Source organism: Haliotis cracherodii, unplaced genomic scaffold, assembly GCF_022045235.1.
Source record: "Haliotis cracherodii isolate W230 unplaced genomic scaffold, xgHalCrac1.p SCAF_39, whole genome shotgun sequence".
Lineage (NCBI taxonomy): Eukaryota > Metazoa > Mollusca > Gastropoda > Lepetellida > Haliotidae > Haliotis > Haliotis cracherodii.
In genome coordinates this window covers 548,953-572,871 of record NW_027266296.1, presented here as the reverse complement: position 1 = coordinate 572,871, position 23,919 = coordinate 548,953, and the positions used below count along the sequence as shown (strand labels likewise).

At 41.7% G+C, this 23,919-nt stretch overlaps 1 protein-coding gene across 3 annotated transcripts in view; it reads left to right on the top strand.

The window, feature by feature from the left end:
* The window catches only part of LOC139478145 (xaa-Pro dipeptidase-like), a 33,101-nt gene extending 12,410 nt beyond the window's left edge, over positions 1-20,691 (top strand). For 2 of the 3 annotated variants that reach the window (XM_071260476.1, XM_071260478.1), the window contains 13 exons: positions 531-594; positions 3,115-3,162; positions 4,986-5,047; positions 5,410-5,454; positions 7,350-7,425; positions 9,499-9,545; positions 10,742-10,810; positions 11,712-11,789; positions 14,090-14,238; positions 14,962-15,146; positions 15,786-15,893; positions 19,211-19,294; positions 20,451-20,691. In XM_071260476.1, coding sequence (XP_071116577.1) covers positions 531-594; positions 3,115-3,162; positions 4,986-5,047; positions 5,410-5,454; positions 7,350-7,425; positions 9,499-9,545; positions 10,742-10,810; positions 11,712-11,789; positions 14,090-14,238; positions 14,962-15,146; positions 15,786-15,893; positions 19,211-19,294; positions 20,451-20,597 — 1,162 coding nt within the window. In that variant the 3' untranslated portion in view covers positions 20,598-20,691. Of the gene's footprint in view, positions 1-530; positions 595-3,114; positions 3,163-4,985; positions 5,048-5,409; positions 5,455-7,349; positions 7,426-9,498; positions 9,546-10,627; positions 10,697-10,741; positions 10,811-11,711; positions 11,790-14,089; positions 14,239-14,961; positions 15,147-15,785; positions 15,894-19,210; positions 19,295-20,450 lie in introns of all 3 variants that reach the window. The other variant, XM_071260477.1, reaches the window with a different exon arrangement.
* The last annotated feature ends 3,228 nt before the right edge of the window (positions 20,692-23,919 follow it).

Genomic DNA, 23,919 nt, shown 5'->3' with positions numbered 1-23,919 from the left:
AATACTGTATGAAACTCACTAACTAGGGATGGGACGGGTAACTCGGGTACTTGGGTCAGGTGGGTCCTGAGTAGGACCCGGTACCCACAGGACTACCCGGACCCGTGGTTAGTCACGTGATATATTGTTTAATGACCAAAACTCACTATAGCTCAGTGGTTACACTACAAGTCGCTAATGTTCGCTTTTCTTTCTGACGATGCACACATTCCTTCTGACTTGTATATGTTTGAGTAAAGCTAAAGCTAAAGTCAACATCAGTGTACGCATGATCTGATCATTTGATACATGTATATAAATAGGTCTTGCCAGGGCTGTGGTAAAACAATTCCCAATCAGACATCTTGTTCCCAATTCTTCAGACCTTCAGTGGGTACCCGGGTAGGGTTGGGTAATAGGGGGTTGGGTACCCAGGTAGTAAATCTGGACTCGTCCCAGCCCTAACACTCAACACCACACATATGCAGTGATCACACTGTTTTTCTTACTAAAAAATCTGTACGATATATTACTCTCTTTTTTCACAACAGATTGCTGACTTGTGAAGATTTCCGTGTGCGCTATGGTGTGGATGAAGTCCATTTTGTGCCTGATGTAAGATTATGTTCATAGTCCTCAGTTGTTTTTTCTACAATAATATTTGATCAGGATTCACAATGGTTGATGCATGTCATCGTATCCCAATTGCGTGGATTGATGCTCATGATGTCAATCACTGGATTGTCTGGTCCAAACTCGATTATTTACAGACCGCCGTCATATAGCTGGAATATTGCTGAGTGCGGCGTTAAACAACAAACCAACAAACAAACAAACACAATCTTCACACTAATATGTTTTGTTTTATATCAGATTTAGAATCATCAAATAAGGTTTAGAAATCTGTAATTCACTTGGAACACAAGTGGCATATTAGTGAAAGAAACTGTGAAATAGCTCCAATATACAGCCAAACCTTGCTATCTCGAACACTTTTATCTCGAATGTGTGGATATCTCAAACATATTCTCCAGTCCCGACCGCCTCACTGTATCTCTATCTTACCTCATTATCTCGAATGTCCGGATATCTCGAAGTTTCAACACGGGCGTTAGGTTTGAGGTAACGGGGTTCGACTGCTCCCTAAATCAAAATGTCATCATGTGTGTGCATCAGACCCTGATAAGGCTGAGATGATACACCAACTGTGCGATAACTATCCCGATACCTTGCTCACGATCTGATACGTAACACGATACCTTGCTCATGATCTAAAACGTATCACGATGCCTTGCTAACAATCCAATACGTATCACGATACCTTGCTAACGATCCGATACGTATCACGATACCTTGCTAACGATCTGATATGTATGACGATACCTCGCTCACGATCAGATACGTATCATGATACCTTGCTAACGATCTGAAATGTATGACGATACCTCGCTCATGATCTGATACGTATCACGATACCTTGCTAATGATCCGATTTGTATGACGATACCTTGCTCACGATCAGATACGTATCACGATACCTTGCTAATGATCCGATATGTATGACGATACCTTGCTCATGATCTTATAGTATCATGATACCTTGCTAATGATCCGACACGTATCACGATATGTGCATGTGCTCTTATCTAGGGTGCATAAGCCATCTTTTTCATAGACAGCAAGGTCAAATACCTGGCACACTGATGATTTACAGTTGCCAGTGTGAGGTACAGCACAATGTAGAGCTGGGATGGGTATCTCAGGTACTTAGGTCGGGTGGGTACTGAGTAGGACTCGGGTACCAACAGGACTACCAGGACCTGTGGTTAGTCACATGATTATATTGTTCAATGGCAAAATTATCTAGAACTCTATAAGTGACAAATGTTAGTCATGTGATATATTGTTTAATGACAAATATTCCCTTTAACTCCATGATAACACTGCAAGCACTATGTTCAGATTTCTTTCTGACTATGCACACATTACTTCTGACTTTATGATGGATGTTTGCATAAAGATAAACTTAAGTCAGCTTGTGTATGCATGACCAGATTGGTTTATAGGTGGATCTAAATACATTTTTACAGCAGTAGGGTCAAACGTTTCCCAATCAGACATTTTGTACATTTTTGGTAATAGGGGTTTGGGCACCCGGGTAGTAAATTTGGACTCATCCCAGCCCCAGCACAATGGATGAAAATATTTACCTTGTCACTACTTATTTTCACTAGTAGTTAATGTTTGATGTAACATTTAGTCATTTATTAAAGAATAATTCAAGGTAAGAACTGTTGCTTTTGGCTCTGTGTGCGATTGTGAACGATTGTATCGAGGAGTAAACAATCGCGATCCACCGATGCATCTGTGTTTCATCCGACTACTACCAGTCATCTAATGGTTAGGATGAACCAATCACCACTAACATACTCTAATCATATCACGTGATTACGGTGCCCAGTTATTTATCAAGCAGACCTGCTTAACATTACTGATCTGTGTCTGTTTTGTTTTTGTCTCTCTGCCCGTGATATAACTGAAATATTGCCCATAGCAGTATTAAACCCAACTCACTCACTCAGTGTATTCTCTCAGACTCATCCAATATGTCCCCACTGTGTCTGTTTTGTTTTTGTCTCTCTGCCCGTGATATAACTGAAATATTGCCCAGAGCAGAATTAAACCCAACTCACTCACTCAGTGTAATCACTCCCTCCTCGGTCTAGTGGTAGAGCGTCCTCCCGGAGAGCGGAAGGTCCGGGGTTCGATCCCCGGCCGCGCCATACCAAAAGACGTTAAAAGATGGTACTTGTTGTTACCCTGTCTGGCGCTCTGCATTAAGGGGCTAAAACAAGGACTGGTCGGCTCGGAGTCAATATACTGTGTCTGAGTGGGGTATTCATGTTAAACTGCGGCATGGTATCTCAGTGAGCTAGCACTATAAATCAGCGCAGTCTGGACTAGTACAAGCAGCCACACACACACACACACATACATGCACGTCGCTATATAAGTGCAATAATCTTGGACGCGACGTTAAACCCCATTTCACCTCACCAGTGTATTCACTCAGACTCATCCAATATGTCCCCTCTATGTTGGTGTAACATTAATCTGGCTTTATTTTATTTTCAGATTGCCAAGGTGCTAAAGGAAAAAAATCCATCTGTTATCCTAACCCTGGTGAGTGAGATGCTCAGCTTCATGTGGATTTAATAGGATAAAATTAAGCATTTCAGCTGAACGTTTCTGTTTCTGTTTTTTACTGTTCCACGTTTGATGGGGATATTTTTATCTTCTTGTGTCATTATCCCTATCAAAAGTATATTTAGAAAAGTGTTGGTTGGTCTGAACATTGTGCAATGTGTGCAGTGTTAGTTAAACCTCTCTTAGTTTTAACCAGTTGTAACCTTTTGTGTTAGTTAAACTGATATATCACAATATGTTACTGGTAAATACATACGTTTGAATTCAAGAGAATAACAAGAGTTTGCCACTAATGTGGCTATATCCCCCGCCCCTGTTGCAGAATTTATAACATAATTAAATCTAAACAAACCCTCACCTTTTTTAACCGAGGTGGAACTTGCCATGGAAACGTAAAAAATAAAAATTTCTAAAATTTCTAAATAGCAAAAGGCACCAGTTCATCATGTACCTCACAGACCTGCAAAGTTTGATGAAAAAATATTGAACGGTTATGTTATGGTTATGCTCCGGAAATGAAATGTGACGGACAGACGGACGAACGGAGCCCGTTTCTATATCCCCCGCCAACTTTGTTGGGCGGGGGATAATTAAGAAATAGCCTCTCAGATTTATCCAGTATCAATATGGCCATTTTATTATGGCAAATACACTTGACCCACTCGCCACCATAGCTGTGTTTTGAATACTGCTTCAACATGATGAATGATGCTGTGCTTGAAATAGCTTTCCAATCAAAGTGCTTATAAATGAGAGACATTTTGTGCAAAGTTACCCATTGGAGAGAAGGAGTTCGTGAGGTCACATCGGAAGTGAAGCTATGGTAGCAAATGGGTCCAGTGTTACGAGGTGGTTTCCAAATTGGTATCCAAACTGCACTTGGCAGGTAGACCTTTAAGAAAGTCTTGATTTTCCCTCCTCCCTACTAGAAACTGTCCCATCCAGAAACTTCTTGAATGATCAAGTCTGCCCTGTTCATGTAAACAACAAAGGGCAGATAACTCTAAATTTTCATACAAAACATCTGAAAAGTTCCACTCACTGCGGTTCAAATCCTGTCACGACAGTGGAAAAGACTACCAGTTGTCGGACTTTCCTTTTTGTGGAAGCTGAGTGGGTTAGATCGCTGACTTTGTGTGCTGGCAATTAGGTGCCTCACTCTGGCAGTGTGGGTTCGAATCCCAAATGGGACTCAAAAGTGGGTACGAAAAATAATTCAATTTTTTTATCTGACTAACCCAACATCGATCGTTGAATACACTCAGTACCTCAAAGCTTTATTGTCCAAACTTAATAGATAATCCCTTCATGACAGATCTGAGATGTGCCATCTGTTTCCAGTTTATGCATCTATGTTTAACTATGTTTGTTTTGATTGCTGTAAATACATCGTACCTAGAATGATAGTCCAATCGGTCAATCACTGTAATAGGCAATAAACTGAGTTGACACTGATTAATCGAGGATTTATTACTGAGAACATCTTGGAATTTGAGTAAAGTGTGTTTACTAAAACACACTGTTTGAAGGGGGCGTGGCATAAATGTAAATGTCCGATTGGGATTTTAAATTTTCCGGACCCCTGGTTTAAACTTTGCTAAATTTATGGAACCAGGATGCAGCCTGGTTTTGTCTGATGCAGCCTTGTTTTGTCTGATGCATCCAGGTTTTGTCTGATGCAACCAGGTTTTGTCTGATGCAACCAGGTTTTGTCTGATGCAACCAGGTTTTCATGTCAACATGCACTTGGTGCAAGTTAAATAACGTTCCTTAAACTGAGCCCTGTCTACAAATTTCAGCATGGGTTGAATACTGACAGTGGGAATTACAGCCGTGAGGCAGCATTTGACGGAATCGGAGAGTGAGTAATAATAATATCTAACTTATCAAGTCATAATAGGGCAGAAACATTGTCAATGTGAACTAAATTTCTCACTCAAGCAAAACCCCTTACATACATTCTAACCTATTTCTGGTGTGTCATGTTGGAATATTGTGAAAGGCAGCATTTAATACTTGTAACTGGTACTGTTGACTGTTTGACTGTGGCTGAAAACTAAGAGGAGAATCCTCCGCTCGATATCCTTATTAACATGGATATATATATCCTCCTGCTACGGGTTTTCGAGCCCCAATTAAATATTCCTGATTACGTGTCTGATAACAATCCCAATACTCTAAAATTAGAATTCCTTTTGTTCACATTGTTTCCTTTTTTTTCAGATTCAAAGTTGACAATAAGCTACTTCATCCAGAGATCACGGAGTGGTAAGGAGAGAAAGACTAGTTTTCTTGTAGTTATATGTACGCATATTTCTCTACAGTTCTCTTTTTTAAGCCATAAAGACCCAGGTCATCATGTCTCAATTGCGTGGATCGATGCTCATGATATCAATCGCGGGATTGTCTGGTCCAGGCTCGATTACTTACAGACCACCATCAAATGGCTGGAATATTGCTGAGTGTGGCCTTCAACAACAAAAAACAAACAAAATCATATCACTGAAATATTGCTGACAAACAAACAAACAACCCTTATTTTGACGTGAGTGGAAGTTGGGTCACACAGGGCCCCAAATACCTCATGCTTGTCAAATGAAGATTGGGATTTCAGGCTTTGTGATGGCTGATTGTGAGTCGTCATACCCTGACGGCAAGGGACGTTGCTCAACCACGGGTTTGCCTGGCCAAGACTATTATGTCGTTACATAGCTTTGTAAAGTTACATGTTTGGCCATATTTTCTTGTGGTTTGCACAATTTGAATGATTAAGGTGTTATCTCCCTTTGCATTCCACACGTCAAGCTCCTACCAGTTACACTCTTGGTCAAATTGCTGACGTCAGTGTGGGAGCGGCCATTACAAGGAGATTGAAATTTTCCCTCTTACCCCAAATGTTGTAACATTTATATTTTTGTTTATGTCTTTGGGAATGCCATCATAGTGAATTTTGAAAAGGTCACGACTGACCAGATTTCCCAGATGAATTTAAATTTTTGTTTGTTTGATCAAATTGGTTTGAGATTGCAAACGGAAAATCACCCAACTTACAATGCCATACTTGTTATACCAGTTACATGCTAGCTGAAATGAAATAGAAATTCAAAGTGACAAAACTGACAAGAGTTCAGGTAGGGGAAGATTATTTGGCATCCCACGGCAGTCATCACTTGTTTGTTAACATAGGGAGCGTCGGGTGGCCTAGTGGTTTAAGTGTTCGCTCGTCACGCCAAAAATCCGGGTTCGATTCCCAACATGGGTGCAATGTGTGAAGCCCATTTGTGGTGTCCCCTGCCATGATATTACAGGAATATTGCTAAAAGTAAAACCATACTCACTCACTCACTGTTTACATAGCAGTCACTCAGTTGCGAGTTCAACTTCAAACATGGCTGTGGCCACCTATCACTGTGGGGAGCTTTCACTGGTAGGGACAGCTCTGTGAACAGGCAAAAGCTGTGAGGATCTTGTCCACACGTTATCACTCTGTTTCTTTGAATGTGATTAGTATCCTAGACCTTGGATTCTACACATTGTGGGGCTGGCAAAAAAGATCGATAATCAGAATTATCATCGATGAAAGAAATATTTACGATTATCAATTTGAAAACTGTCATCGATAATACCTTACATATAATATTGTGATGAAATAAAGTTTAGATTTTCCAAAACAGACTTGTTATTGTCAACAATTTTAATTGCTAAAGATGGAAAGTAACTGTTTTTGTTATCTCTTAAATGTCCACAAAGTAATCTTGTGCCACCACTCACCAGTGGAGTGAAATATGTAGATTTATTTTGGATTTTTTTTGAGCATATTTACTCTATGATACTTCTCCAATATTTTTCGATAATTGATTGATATTTAGTTAAAGATTATCGATCTCTATGATCTGTATCGATAGCCAGCCCTAATACATTCTGTTTTGGGTATGTATGTATATATTCTATGAGATTATGATGTAATTGTGTGACTGAGTGGGTTGTTTTTTTTCTCAAGGGCAGAGTCCATTGTGTTTCTGTCTGTGTGTTATTGACAGTAAATCTGTTTATCGAAATAGAAGTGCAACTCTTGTATCCTGTGTTCATGTTTTAATTCATTCACCTTGAATATTTCTGATTTCCGTACAACAAACACACCAAACTTGTCACTTCTGCTACAGCCGGGTGTTCAAGACTGACTACGAACTGGATGTGCTGAGATACGTCAACAGAATCTCCAGCGAGGGACACAAAGAGGTAGGCTTCTAACACAGGGCTGGGATGGGTAACTCCGATACCAGTCCACTTCGGGCTTTCCTCCCACATTAAGCTGACACGCCGCAATATTACTGAAATACTGTTAAAAGCGGCGTTAAACCAAACTCACTCACTCACTCACTCACTCACTACGATACCAGTGTTCCCGCTGGCTTTTGCAACCACCAGTCCTGGTGGACTGGCTACTCCAAAAATTACCAGTCCCCCCTTAATTATTGTCAGTCTCATCTTTCAACGATGTATGAAAATTACCTCGTTTTCATTCTTTCAACGTCAGGTTCATTGCAATGACTTCATGTCTGAACACATGCTGAAGTAACTTAGTTAGATCTGCACGTCATTCACCCAAAGTTCAGTCAAAATTTTCTACCCTGTTTTGAATATTTCGAGACTAAATCACAACAAATATATATTTAACCTTGAAGCAAAGCAAAATGTTTTTCCTTGCATTAAAAAGGGGAAACCCTGATGGTAACAGACAAGATGACTTTGTAAAAAAATATACTTATTTGAATATCGCTAATGTTTTGTTTAACAAGAAAGAATTATTAGGTACTTTATTTGCTGATCTGGCAGTCTCACGAGATACCGGTCCAAGCCTAATTTTACCGGTACTTCCCGGGAAACAGGAACACTGGGTACTTGGGTCAGGGGGGTACTGAATAGGACCACGCTACCCACAGGACTACCTTGACCTGTGGCTAGTCATGTGATATATTGTTTAATGACAAATATTCCCTTTAACTCCATGATAACACTACAAGCACTATGTTCACATTTCTTTCTGACTACGCTCGCAATACTTCTGACTTTTGTGTGTTTGAAAAAAGATAAAGTCAACTTCGGTGTAGGCATGACAATATTGCTTTTTACTTGTCTGTAAATACCTTTTGCCAGGGCTCCGTGAAAACAATTCCCCCAAAAACATTTTGTCTGTAACTCTTGATACCTACTGCGGGTAGGGTTGTGTAAAAGGGGTTGGGTACCGGGGTAGTAAATTTGGGCTTGTCCAAGTCCTATTCTTCAACACAATGAAAGGGCACAATTGGTCCAGTTGTCTAGTTCACTGTGTAGAGTTGCCTCCCTTAGGTGCACCAGACAGCTATGATCTATGCCCAGTTCATCATCACTATAACTAAGCTTGGAGTTTGCTCCAAAGTGCTGTGCATGTACAACCTTCTGTTATGTAATATATTTTACTTGTGAATGTTTACTTCAGTGATTTAGTTAATACAAATTAAGGACCCATGAAGATCTGGGTTGGAATAGGTATTCAGCAACCAATGCTTGCTGTAAAGGGCAACTATGCTTGTTGTAAGAGGCGACTTATAGCTGGAATATTGCTGACTGCGGCATTAAACAACAAACAAATAAATAATACAAATTAAGACAAACCTCCACAAAAATCATGTTATGTTTTGACGCCTATCACTAGTTTGACACCAAATAGAATTAATCACATGACTAATATTATGACATGTGGTTGGTTAATTGTGATGGTAGAGTGAGTGAATAAATGTGACAGTCAAGAAATAGAAGCATGTGTTTTTCTGAATATACATCCCTCTCACCAAGGGGGGCTCAGGTGCCCAGTCGTCTAGGGCGCCGCGATTCGCTGTGCAGAGTTGCGTCCCTTGGGCACGCCAGAAACCTATGATTGTGGGTTCGAATCCCGGTTCGCCACGATTATGTTTCTAGGTTTGTCAGCACCATACCCGTGCTCGTGGGTTTCACCAAAGTTGTAAACGTCCGAGACTCGCATCACTTCGGGCTTTCCTCCCACATTAAGCTGACACGCTGTGATATAACTGGAATACTGTTAAAAGTGGCGTTAAACCAACTCACTCACTCACTCACTCACTCACTCACTCACTCTCATCAAGGTGCAGACCCAATCACATAAAACTACGTAAGTTTTCATCCTAAATTAAGCTGCCCTGCCATAATGTAACTAAACACACTGTGGCATCACGCCCCACTTACTCCTCTAGAAAAGGGGAAAAACAGAAAATTTCATGAAGATAATTTGCATCATGTCGCTCTGTGTTTCAGATCATGAAATGCATGAGGCCTGGGCTCTATGAGTATCAGGCAGAAAGGTGAGATCAACATCATCAACTTGAAGATTTGTAATTATTTTGTTTATTATAATAATCAAATGGGAAATAAAATTTTAAAGAATTATTCATGTTATTTGTGTAAGAAAAGAAACCCCAAATGAGGTCAATATTACAAGCAATGTAGTCCTCTCACTTGTCATTACCAATCATGCTTTTCATTCTTTCTTTATCTCACTTCCATCTTCCTGAGGCAAGGGAGTTAACTGACTATAAAAGTCCAGTTTCCACCCTTGCCTAACTAGGCTGGTATTATGGTGTTACATTTTGACTGGAATAACGAGTCTATGTATAGTCCAATCAAAATCGCGCAACATAATCGAAATCCGGTTCGTAAACTGTCGCATAGATTACGGTCAATTGCAGGATTTTCGACTTGTTGTCAACAGATATTTGCCAAACCTTTTCATGTTTTTAATGAAAGTGCTCGCGTGATGTAAGACCCGTTTTATCACAACATAGATCTTGATTATCGATCAGTCGTCTTGACTGGGCGCCACCGTTTTGTTTGAAACAAATGAAAGTGATGGAATCTGATTGGTCCATAGGAGAGGCTTAGAAGGGACATTACTCAAAATAACCACTACGATCAAGCCAAGGAATTCCAGCCAAGTTCAGAAAGGGTGGAAACTTGACTTTTCAAATCAGTTAACTCGGGAAGATGTCTCACCTCAGGCCAAAATTACTGAAAATCATTTTTTTTTATATTTCATATGTTGACTGTTGACCCACACTTTTGAAAAATATTTCTGTAAAAACAAAACATCAATACCAGAGAACAACTAGCCTTGATTATCCACCGAAACAATGTGAGATTAATGTCTGAAAACATTCTGGAAATGTCCAATATGATACTAAGACCTCTACACATACGACTTATCTGGTCCATCTTCTTTCTCTTTCATATTTCCACAATTGGCCACACAATTTCACCAAATTTATCCTTCGCTCATCATTCAAAACATCAATCAGTCATATCATAAATCCCTCAAAATATCAATCTCCCAAAATATCAGTACCTTAAAGCATGCCTTCTGCATGTGAAAGTCTTGGGTATTTTTCAGCCTGTTCCATAACTATCTTTCCTTCAACGGTGGACTAAGGAATTTGGCGTATACCTGTGTCTGTGGAAGGTTAGTGTGAGATCTTGCTGTCACTCTGACTTAAATTTGTTTCAGTGTATTCTGTCACTATATTTACTTCAATGGCGGACTGAGGAATATGTCCTATACCTGTATCTGTGGAAGGTTGGTTGACATCAGTTTCTTTGTTGAAATAGGTAGAAGCCAGATACACCAGCATGTATGCACTGTGTGAATCATGGTAGGATGCTGACTGACCTTAAAGATCCGGGTTAGAATTGGTCTTCAGCAATCCATGCTTGTCGTAAGTGGCGACTAACGGGATCGAGTGGTCAGACTCGCTGACTTGGTTGATGCATATCATCGTATCCAAACTGCTTGGATCGGTGCTCATGATATCAATCACTGGATTGTCTGGTCCAAACTCTATTCTTTACGGACCGCCGTCATATAGCGGGAATGTTGCTGAGTGCAGCCTTAAACAACAAACCAACAAACAAATGGTTGTTAACTATGTATAGGTTCACAGCAAAGTACTTTCTTATACTACAAAATATAGCACTAAATCTGAGGATCAAATTGTGATGGTTTGTTTCTAGGACTATGCGTTAGATATGTTCTCCAGGAACATGTGATTTTTGTGAGAGAAGACGGACAACAGAATGATACCAGGTGGTGGTGGTGTGGTTGATGCATGTCATTGTATCCAAAATGTACAGATTGATGCTCCTGATGTCAATCACTGGATTGTCTGGTCCAGACTTGATTATTTACAGACCGTCATCATATAGCTGGAATATTGCTGAGTGCAAAACAACAACAAACACAACATGAACAAAGTTCTTATTATTAGCAGAATTACTTGGCAATTATCTTGAAGATTTTAATATCAGATAAGGCCATTTAGAAGGCAAATAAACAATTTTTTATTGTGTGTTGTTATAGTTGTAAAAGGTATTTGTTGTGAAAGTTAGACACCAACACATCAGCAACTCTACTGATAAACAACTAGAAACCTTATATTTCTTTTGTTTGGTGGTGATAATTGATGATTTTGTTTTGCCAGTGGTGACAATGGATCGATTCTACATTATGGCCATGCTGGAGCCCCAAACAGCAAACTGATCAACGATGGCGACATGTGGTGAGTGTGCAGCAGACAGTGTGCTTGCTGGAATTCTCTAGCAGGTTCACTAGGGGATGAGTACAGTGTCTGGCAGGGTTGTTGTCAAGGAAGCTCCTTGTCTAACTGTAGGGGAAATGCTTTGTCTGGGATGAACATTGTCTGGGATGAACATTGTCTAGCAGGTCACTGTCAAGGGATGAACATTGTCCAGGATGAACATTGTCTGGGATGAACATTGTCTAGCAGGTCTCTGTCTGGGATGAACATTGTCTAGCAGGTCTCTGTCGGGGATGAACAATGTATAGCAGGTCTCTGTTGGGGATGAACATTGTCCAGGATGAACATTTTCTGGGATGAACATTGTCTAGCAGGTCACTGTCAAGGGATGAACATTGTCCAGGATGAACATTGTCTGGGATGAACATTGTCTAGCAGGTCTCTGTCTGGGATGAACATTGTCTAGCAGGTCTGTGTCTGGGATGAACATTGTCTAGCAGGTCTCTGTCGGGGATGAACAATGTCTAGCAGGTCTCTGTCGGGGATGAACATTGTCCAGGATGAACATTTTCTGGGATGAACATTGTCTAGCAGGTCTCTGTCAGGGATGAACATTGTCTAGCAGGTCTCTGTCGGGGATGAACATTGTCTAGCAGGTCACTGTCGGGGATGAACATTGTCTAGCAGGTCACTGTCTGGGATGAACATTGTCCAGGATGAACATTGTCTGGGATGCACATTGTCTGGCAGGTCACTGTCCAGGATGAACATTGTCCAGCAGGTCATTGTCATCTATGAACATGGTATAGCAGGTCATTGTCCAGGATGAACATGACCGCCTCCGTGGTCTAGTGGTAGAGCGTCCGCCCGGAGAGCGAAAGGTCCGGGGTTCGATCCCCTGCCACGTCATACCAAAAGACGTTAAAAGATGGTACTTGTGGTTACCCTGTCTGGCGCTCAGCATTAAGGGGCTAAAACAAGGACTGGTCGGCTCGGAGTCAGTATACTGTGTCTGAGTGGGGTATTCATGTTAAAATGCAGCATGGTATCTCAGTGAGCTAGCACTATAAATCGGCATCAGCCCGGACTAGTACAAGCAGCCACACAAACACATACACGTACATGCACGTCGCTATACAAGTGTAATAATCTTAGACGTGACGTTAAACCCAATTTCACCTCACCTCACCAGCATGAACATTGTCTAGCAGGTCATTGTCATGGGTGAACATTGTCTGGGATGCACATTGTCTAGCAGGTCATGGTCCAGGACGAACATTGTCTAGCAGGTCATTGTCATCTATGAACATTGTCTAGCAGGTCATTGTCATATATGAACATTGTCTAGCAAGTCATTGTCATATATGAACATTGTCTAGCAAGTCATTGTCAGGGATGAACATTGTCTAGCAAGTCATTGTCAGGGATGAACATTGTCTAGCAAGTCATTGTCAGGGATGAACAATGTCTAGCAGGTCATTGTCCAGGATGATCATTGTCTAGCAGGTCATTGTCATCTATGAACATTGTCTAACAAGTCATTGTCAGGGATGATCATTGTCTGGCAGGTCATTGTCAGGGATGAACATTGTCTGGCAGGTCATTGTCATAGATGAACATTGTCTCACAGGTCATTGTCAGGGATGAACAATGTCTAACAGGTCACTGTCAGGGATGAACATTGTCCAGCAGGTCACTGTCAGGGATGAACATTGTCCAGCAGGTCACTGTCAGGGATGAACATTGTCCAGCAGGTCATTGTCAGGGATGAACATTGTCTGGCAGGTCATTGTAATAGTTGAACAATGTCTAACAGGTCATTGTCAGGGATGAACATTGTCTGGCAGGTCATTGTCATAGATGAACATTGTCTCACAGGTCATTGTCAGGGATGAACAATGTCTAACAGGTCACTGTCAGGGATGAACATTGTCCAGCAGGTCACTGTCAGGGATGAACATTGTCCAGCAGGTCACTGTCAGGGATGAACATTGTCCAGCAGGTCATTGTCAGGGATGAACATTGTCTGGCAGGTCATTGTAATAGTTGAACAATGTCTAACAGGTCATTGTCAGGGATGAACATTGTCTGGCAGGTCATTGTAATAGTTGAACAATGTCTAACAGGTCATTGTCAGGGATGAACATTGTCTGGCAGGTCATTGTCATAGATGAACAATGTCTAACAGTTCATTGTCAGGGATGAACATTGTCTGGCAGGTCATTGTCAGGGATGAACATTGTCTGGCAGGTCATTGTCAGGGACGACAGGAGAGATGTAGTTGTAGTTGTAGATGTAGATGTAGATGCGTTGTGTTGCAGCTTGTTTGACATGGGAGGGGAGTACTACTGCTACACGTCCGACATCACCTGCTCCTTCCCTGCTAACGGCAAGTTCACCCCCCAGCAGGCTGGCGTGTACAACGCTGTGTACAAGGCAAGTCGGGCCGTCCTTGACGCCATCAAACCAGGTACAGTTGGCCACTCAGGCATTTGTAGAGTAATCACATGGCACAGAAAAACTAGGGATGAGGTTAAAGGAAGCCATCTATTCATACATAACGGATGGTTGGTTGGTTTGTTGTTTTACGGCGCACTCAGCAATATTCCAGCTATATGATGGCGGTCTGTAAATAATCAAGTCTGGACCAGACAATCCAGTGATTAATGTCATGAGCATCGATCCACGCCATTGGGATCGATGACATGCATCAACCAAGTCAGCGAGCCTGACCACCCGATCCCGTTAGTCGCCTTTTACGACAGACATAGTCACCTATTACGGCAAGCATGGGTTGATCTAACGTGCCATGTGACCTGAACACGTAGCTTTAGAATTCCTTTTCTGCATATTCCTGGTTTTGGGATTAAGCAGCCCTAGCAGGCATTTATCTTAACCTGCTCAGAGGCCAATATTCAGCCCCAAGTCTGCAGCAATGTGAGGAAAAATTCCAAAATTAGCATAAGAGGTTGCCAATTCAAGTCACCATGTCATGTTGGACCCAAATTGGATTTATATATTTCCCAATTCATGTAATAACTAATAACAAATTATATGGCTGATATCAGTGATAACAGGACGAACTGGGGATATTTGTTTAGTCGATTACAAGTTCTTAATTTCAATGCTAAATGGACGGCCTATATATAATTTGGACCTAAGACAAAGTACTACATCCCCTGACTTCCTGCAGGTGTGAACTACGTGGACATGCACAAGTTGGCGGAGAGGGCGATGTTGGGGGTGCTGAAGGAGCTGGGGTTGGTGCAGGGTGAGGTGGAGGACATGATGGCTGTTAGGCTTGGTGCCGTCTTTATGCCACACGGCCTCGGCCACTTCATGGGCATCGACACCCATGACGTGGGAGGATATCCACAGGTATTCCTTACACATACAACATAGGAGTGAGTGAGTTAGTATGGTTTCACGCCGCTCTTAGCAGTATTCCAGCAATATCATGGCGGGTACACCATAAATGGGCTTCACACATTGTAACCATGTCGGGAATCGAACCCTGGTCATCAGCATGACGAGCTAACGCTTTAACCATTAGGCTACCCAACCGCCCCATACAACGTGGAAGATACCCACAGGTATTGCATAGACATGCAATGTAGGAAGATACCCACAGTTACTGGTTAGGCTGGAAATACGCTTGATTTTAAGCTTTAAAGAATTTTGAAAATACTTAATGGTTCAGAATACACCAATATGGGTTGAAACACCTTTGCAAAGTATTTATTTAAGCTTAGACCAAGATTCAAAGGCATATTTAAAATTTTCTATTTTTATTTTTATTACTATTAAATATTATGAAATTGCAGCAATACAAAGGTCTTTCTGTTGTTTCTGTCTGATCATGGCTGGTGAAGTTTCTTTCCTTCCTGGTTCAGGGTAGTTCACGGTTATAGAAATGTTGCCATGTCGAGATGCTGAGGCCTTTGTTACAGGCCAGCTTGTGTTGTCGCAGGGTAACCAGGTCCTTGCTGATGCAGTAACCATGACTCTTGTCTTCAGGGAACAGAGAGAATTGATGAGCCTGGGCTGCGATCGCTCCGGACAGTCCGTAACCTGGAACACAGGATGGTGCTGACGGTGGAGCCAGGGTGCTACTTCATAGATCAGGTGGGTCTGTCAGTAGAAGTGACATGCCATGTCCTAGGGTCCTCATAGGTCATCAACAGAAGGCTATGGTGTACCATGTACTAGGGCCCTCATAGGTCATCAACAGGAGGCTATGGTGTACCTTGTACTAGGGCCCTCATAGGTCATCAACAGAAGGCTATGGTGTACCATGTACTGGGGTCATAGGTCATCAACAGGAGGCTATGGTGTACCATGTACTAGGGCCCTCATAGGTCATCAACAGGAGGCTATGGTGTACCATGTACTAGGGCCCTCATAGGTCATCAACAGGAGGCTATGGTGTACCATGTACTAGGGTCATAGGTCATCAACAGGTGGCTATGGTGTACCATGTACTAGGGTCCTCATAGGTCATCAACAGAAGGCTATGGTGTACCATGTACTAGGGTCATAGGTCATCAACAGGTGGCTATGGTGTACCATGTACTAGGGCCATAGGTCATCAACAGGAGGCTATGGTGTACCATGTACTAGGGTCATAGGTCATCAACAGGTGGCTATGGTGTACCATGTACTAGGGCCCTCATAGGTCATCAACAGGAGGCTATGGTGTACCATGTACTAGGGTCATAGGTCATCAACAGGAGGCTATGGTGTACCATGTACTAGGGTCATAGGTCATCAACAGGAGGCTATGGTGTACCATGTACTAGGGTCATAGGTCATCAACAGGAGGCTATGGTGTACCATGTACTAGGGCCCTCATAGGTCATCAACAGGAGGCTATGGTGTACCATGTACTAGGGCCCTCATAGGTCATCAACAGGAGGCTATGGTGTACCATGTACTAGGGTCATAGGTCATCAACAGGTGGCTATGGTGTACCATGTACTAGGGTCCTCATAGGTCATCAACAGAAGGCTATGGTGTACCATGTACTAGGGTCATAGGTCATCAACAGGTGGCTATGGTGTACCATGTACTAGGGCCATAGGTCATCAACAGGAGGCTATGGTGTACCATGTACTAGGGCCCTCATAGGTCATCAACAGGTGGCTATGGTGTACCATGTACTAGGGCCCTCATAGGTCATCAACAGGAGGCTATGGTGTACCATGTACTAGGGTCATAGGTCATCAACAGGAGGCTATGGTGTACCATGTACTAGGGTCATAGGTCATCAACAGGAGGCTATGGTGTACCATGTACTAGGGTCATAGGTCATCAACAGGAGGCTATGGTGTACCATGTACTAGGGCCCTCATAGGTCATCAACAGGAGGCTATGGTGTACCATGTACTAGGGCCCTCATAGGTCATCAACAGGAGGCTATGGTGTACCATGTACTAGGGTCATAGGTCATCAACAGGTGGCTATGGTGTACCATGTACTAGGGTCCTCATAGGTCATCAACAGAAGGCTATGGTGTACCATGTACTAGGGTCATAGGTCATCAACAGGTGGCTATGGTGTACCATGTACTAGGGCCATAGGTCATCAACAGGAGGCTATGGTGTACCATGTACTAGGGTCATAGGTCATCAACAGGTGGCTATGGTGTACCATGTACTAGGGCCCTCATAGGTCATCAACAGGAGGCTATGGTGTACCATGTACTAGGGTCATAGGTCATCAACAGGAGGCTATGGTGTACCATGTACTAGGGTCATAGGTCATCAACAGGAGGCTATGGTGTACCATGTACTAGGGTCATAGGTCATCAACAGGAGGCTATGGTGTACCATGTACTAGGGCCCTCATAGGTCATCAACAGGAGGCTATGGTGTACCATGTACTGGGGTCATAGATCATCAACAGGAGGCTATGGTGTACCATGTACTAGGGTCATAGGTCATCAACAGGAGGCTATGGTGTACCATGTACTAGGGTCATAGGTCATCAACAGGAGGCTATGGTGTACCATGTACTAGGGTCATAGGTCATCAACAGGAGGCTATGGTGTACCATGTACTAGGGTCATAGGTCATCAACAGGAGGCTATGGTGTACCATGTACTAGGGTCATAGGTCATCAACAGGAGGCTATGGTGTACCATGTACTAGGGTCATAGGTCATCAACAGGAGGCTATGGTGTACCATGTACTGGGGTCCTCATAGGTCATCAACAGAAGGCTATGGTGTACCATGTACTGGGGTGATAGGTCATCAACAGAAGGCTATGGTGTACCATGTACTAGGGTCATAGGTCATCAACAGGAGGCTATGGTGTACCATGTACTAGGGTCATAGGTCATCAACAGGAGGCTATGGTGTACCATGTACCAGGGTCATAGATCATCAACAGGAGGCTATGGTGTACCATGTACTGGGGTCATAGATCATCAACAGAAGGCTATGGTGTACCATGTACTGGGGTCATAGATCATCAACAGAAGGCTATGGTGTACCATGTACTGGGGTCATAGATCATCAACAGGAGGCTATGGTGTACCATGTACTGGGGTCATAGATCATCAACAGGAGGCTATGGTGTACCATGTACCAGGGTCATAGATCATCAACAGGAGGCTATGGTGTACCATGTACTGGGGTCATAGGTCATCAACAGAAGGCTATGGTGTACCATGTACTGGGGTCATAGATCATCAACAGAAGGCTATGGTGTACCATGTACTAGGGTCATAGGTCATCAACAGGAGGCTATGGTGTACCATGTACTAGGGTCATAGATCATCAACAGGAGGCTATGGTGTACCATGTACTGGGGTCATAGATCATCAACAGGAGGCTATGGTGTACCATGTACTAGGGTCATAGGTCATCAACAGGAGGCTATGGTGTACCATGTACTAGGGTCCTTATAGATCATCAACAGGAGGCTATGGTGTGCCATGTACTGGGGTCATAGGTCATCAACAGGAGGCTATGGTGTACCATGTACTAGGGTCATAGATCATCAACAGGAGGCTGTGGTGTACTATGTACTAGGGTCCTTATAGATCATCAACAGGGGGCTATGGTGTACTATGTACTAGGGTCCTTATACATCATCAACAGGGGGCTATGGTGTACTATGTACTAGGGTCCTTATAGATCATCAACAGGAGGCTATGGTGTACCATGTACTAGGGTCATAGATCATCAACAGGAGGCTATGGTGTACCATGTACCAGGGTCATAGATCATCAACAGGAGGCTATGGTGTACCATGTACTAGGGTCATAGATCATCAACAGGAGGCTATGGTATACAAGACAGCAACTGGCCAATCAGATAGCTTGATTCTTTGTAGGGCAGGAATACACTTACATCATGCACATGGCCATGCTGACATATTTCTAATGTTGTAGGGTGGTCATTCATCCGACTTTGATCATGCCAAACGTATTTCACAGGTGCTGGATGAAGCCCTTGCCAACCCCGTCCAGGCCAAGTTCCTGAACCGAGACCAGATTGACAGACACAGAGGTTTGGGAGGGGTAGGTCAATGTTCTTGCATTGTTAGATTGGAATCACATATGCATTTGTGCAGAAGTATTCCACCTCAAATTTAGGAAGTTCCTGATTCTCGCTGATCAATCAGAGGTTCACAGTATCTATCTCAGAGAAACAGACATGCATTGGAAAATATTTCTTCCCGATTCAAGTTTAGCTCGAACTGTCAAAGGTAGATTTAGTTTATGATTTATCATCCAAAACTGGCTCCCACAGGAGATATCAAGGGTGAGATAAAGTGATATCTACAGTGTAGATATCGCTGCAATAAAATTGCATCACAACGCTCTACAGACCATTGTGACGACATTGGTTACCATGACGTCACAATCAAATAACATCACTAATGGCTCTGCTACCCTAAGCTGTTAGCAGTACTTTTTACACTTAAGGCACTACTTATTACTGTCTACAAACTGAAAGTTGGAAGAATGATGTTGGATGATAAATAAAATCTCACCCTCATGTCTTTTGATATCAAATATATCAACACTCGTTGATTAAAAAGTGGAAAAACTCCTTGGCAAGCCTCGGAGTTTTGCCACTTTTATCAACCCGTGTTGATATATTTGGTATCAAAAGACACTTGGGTGAGATTCTATATATTTTGAGACCTTGCTCTTCAAGTTTTCAGTATTCCATGCTTGTTGCAAGAGTCAAACAAGTACTAGTGGGACGATACACTGATGCATCAGTGGATCACGATTTTTTACTTCCTGATAGTATCGATCACACTGAGTTTTAAAAATATTGATTCTTACCTCAAATGTTTACTTTAATAACTCTTACACCAAACACTAGTAGTGAAAAGGTAAATATTTTTATCCATTGCTCAATACTTGACACTGCCAACTGTCAATCGTCAGTGTGCATGTTATTTGGCCATCTTGTCTATGAAAAGTATGGCTTACACGCCACAGTACATGCAAGTATGGTGATACGTACTGGATCATGAACAAGGTATCACGATACGTATCGGATTGTATAGTGTATAGGCCAAGCCCAACAAATAAGGCTGTCACAATGTGTCTTGACTGATGGTGTTGGTCCTCATACCCTATGGCTATCGACCATCCTTTAACTGGTGATGAGGAAAGCTTGATCTTGATCTCACAATCCATCACTCTTGTGGTGTTTCAGGTGCGAATCGAAGATGACGTTCTGGTCACAGAGGATGGTGTGGAAATTCTTACCCGCGTACCTAGAACAGTGGAGGAAATTGAGGCCTTGATGGAGCAAGGGAGACAACTACCTCGGCAGCCCCTGCCCCAGGAAACAAAGAAATAAGAAAAACAAATTTTTGCCATTTCACCTCAAAAAATCCAATGTGATACAAATATGAAATTATATTCAATTCATTTAATAAAAATCACTTATCATGTTACGGCACATTTCCTTTTGCTACAATACTAGTGTTTTGTTGTCATGGAAATATGAAAGTGGCAAGCATGGTAAAATTCCACGAGTTTGGAAAAATCAACTTCTGAATCTAAAATGTCCTGCTTATACTGAGAGACCCGAGACATAAAGACATCTCCAAACTATAAGATGTATTAAGAGTGTTTTAGGTTACCAGTACTCAAAACTGTAAATCAACTAGAAAAATGCTTTTTGCCCGTTAAAACTGACTAGAATGTTTCACTGCCTATTGTCTTTGAAATACAGAGAAACTGCCGATCTACCTACCTGTGGTGTGAAGTATTTGACTCACAAGAAGTCATATCAACAATTTTACAGGAGAAAAGTTTGAAAGAAAATGGAAAATTATATTTATTCAAAGTCCAAAGAAGGAAGTCTGAAACGGACCATAGAAATATACGCATCTGACTCCTTCATACTACTACTGCTGCTCTTCCTACTCCTCCTCCTACTACCAATAATAATGTAGTCTGTGCGAATGCACTGCACAGGTTGGTGTGAGGTCATCACCTCGGGACAGGTGTCAGGCTATAGGCTGTTTCATACATGCATGACAACAAATATTTTCTAAGTTTATCATTTTACCTGTAAAGGTACCTTTTTAGGCCAATCACAGTGTCAGATAGGATAGGGTAGATTTCTTTTTTTTGATATATACAATTTCACAGCCCTATGATTAGTATTTAATTAATGAAGCCAGAAAAGCATTTTTCTAGTATTTTCAACACTACTTTAGAGCCCTTGGTAAGCAAATGTGGGGGAAAATATATCTTGTTCACAACTGAGAACTTTTTTTTAATTCAGGTCCTTTAACATTCAATTTTGAAAAAAACCCGGATTTCTTAGATGATCACTGATGACGACTTATCAGCCAGTATTGACAGGCTTGCGGAAATTTGAGATATGGAAGAACCCAAGTTTCATAGTAGGAAAACTAATCCCATCTTGATATTGAGACTTGGCGGATTCCGCACTTAGTGTCCTTAGCAGGCAAACTGGGGGAACTTGTTGGAAATGTTAAAGAACCAAACAATTTTGAACTAACTATTTCAGAGGTATTTTAAAATTGCATTCAATTCAATAATTCATTAATTAATAAGCATCTTGCCCTTTCTGTTATCAATGGAACAAGTTATCTTAACCAATCTCCACATCACTATATTTACATGAAATCGGAACTTTTGATTCAAATTTTGGAATTTTTACTGACAATTACTGCAGACTTGTGGCTAAATATCGGCTTCTGAGTAGGTCTAGATAAAGCCATTTAATTTATTGATTTATGATTATGACCAAGATGATATTAAATATCCTTTTAAAATTGCAATGCAAACAAGAGCTCTAGGAAGATGTATTGAGACATTTTAATCCAGAAATGTTGCAATATTTCCTTCATGTTTTAGCTATGAAGATGGCAGTATATAGATCACATTATCAAGATGAAAATATCTACCCAAGGTCAAGCATGCTAAACCAAACTATCTCATTTTCACTGCAATAAAATTGTTAAGTTGCAAGATTACTTTGTTTTGTTGATTGTGACAGAATAAAATTGAATGTGTTACTTACCTGAATGAATCCTACAGCAATTTTTGTTTGTTTCCATGGACACAAGTCAAGGACTTTAAGCAAGGTTTTGACCATTTTAAGAACTCATCTTAATACCATTGAATGTTTCTCCTCTGAACACTACATGGAGTCAGTAGCTACATTCGTAAGAGGCAACCAACAGGATTGGGTGGTCAGGCTTGCCGACTTCTTTGATGCATGTCATATTATCCCAATTGTATAGATTTCACTCAAATGTATTTTGTGCAATTCATGTGATAACACAACAAAAGCTAATAGACCCTATTAATAATCAAGATTTCCGCCCAGTGTAGCATTTTGTACATTGTTGGAGAAAAGAAGCAAACACAAGATTTAGTCTGTCAATCTGTTTCAATAACAGTGCATATTTGATAGTGTAACTTTATTCTTTAAATATAGGATTAAATACAGAATCTCACCCAGGGGTCTTCATATCATACATATCAACAAGGGCGAATCCAGCCTTTTTGAAAGGGAGGGGTCCAAAATATCAAATCCTCTCAGATAATTTACTGCCTACAACATTCATTTGGTCTTCAAAAGGGCAGGGGACGGGGGGAAAAAAGAAGAGTCTAAGATTCCAAGGTTTGCTGTGGAGTTCAACTCTTATCAATAATGTTAAAAGACCCTGTGAGATTCTATTCATCGTCCAAAATCATTCTTCCAACTTTTTCGGTTTTGAAATCAATAATAAGCAGTGTGTAAAAAGTAAAGCTAACCAGAGTGAGTGAGTTGTGTTTCACGCCGCTTTTAACAGTATTCCAGATACATCACGACGTGTCAGCTTAATGTGGGAGGAAAGCCCGAAGTAATGCAGGTCTAAGACGTTAACCACTTCGGCGAAACCCATGAGCACGGGCATGGTGCTGACAAACCTAGAAACATAATCGGGGCGAACCAGGATTCGAACCCACAATCATAGGTTTCTGGCGCGCCCAAGGGACACAACTCTGCACAGCGAATCGCAGCGCCTTAGACGACTGGGTCACCCGTGCCCCCAAAGCTAACCAGAGATTAGATTGGAGATATCACCCATAGAGGCCAGTCTTAGATGACAAACATTACTACACGAATGGCTGTCAAAAACCATTTATCTTACGATTTGTTTCCAAATGTATCTAACTAGCGGAATTGATTTTGATACAGTTGGAAATGTTTTCCAAGATAAATGGTACACGACAGGCAGGAGTGTATTAATCTGATTCTCACACACCCTAAAATCATCTGGGATCTGGTGGTCAGGTTCACTGACTTGGTTGATGCATGTCATCATATCCCATATATTGCATGGATCGATGCTCATGATGTCAATCACTGGATTGTCTGGTCAGATTTTCAGACTGCCGTCATAGCTGGAATATTGCTGGATCATAATCAGGGCTATGAACCCACCACGGGCAAATTCAACCTGAACGAGTATTATGCTCAACAGATTGTGGTGCCACCAGCCCGGACAACGACTAATGGCAACAACGTATGGAAACAGAACCTATGGTAGAACGGGCGTTGTTCTATGGAATGAGTCCAGTGGATGCCAGCTTTTGCTCAACCCTCCAGACCATCTTCTTCAAAAGATCATCTGACCGAGCACTCTTGAGCA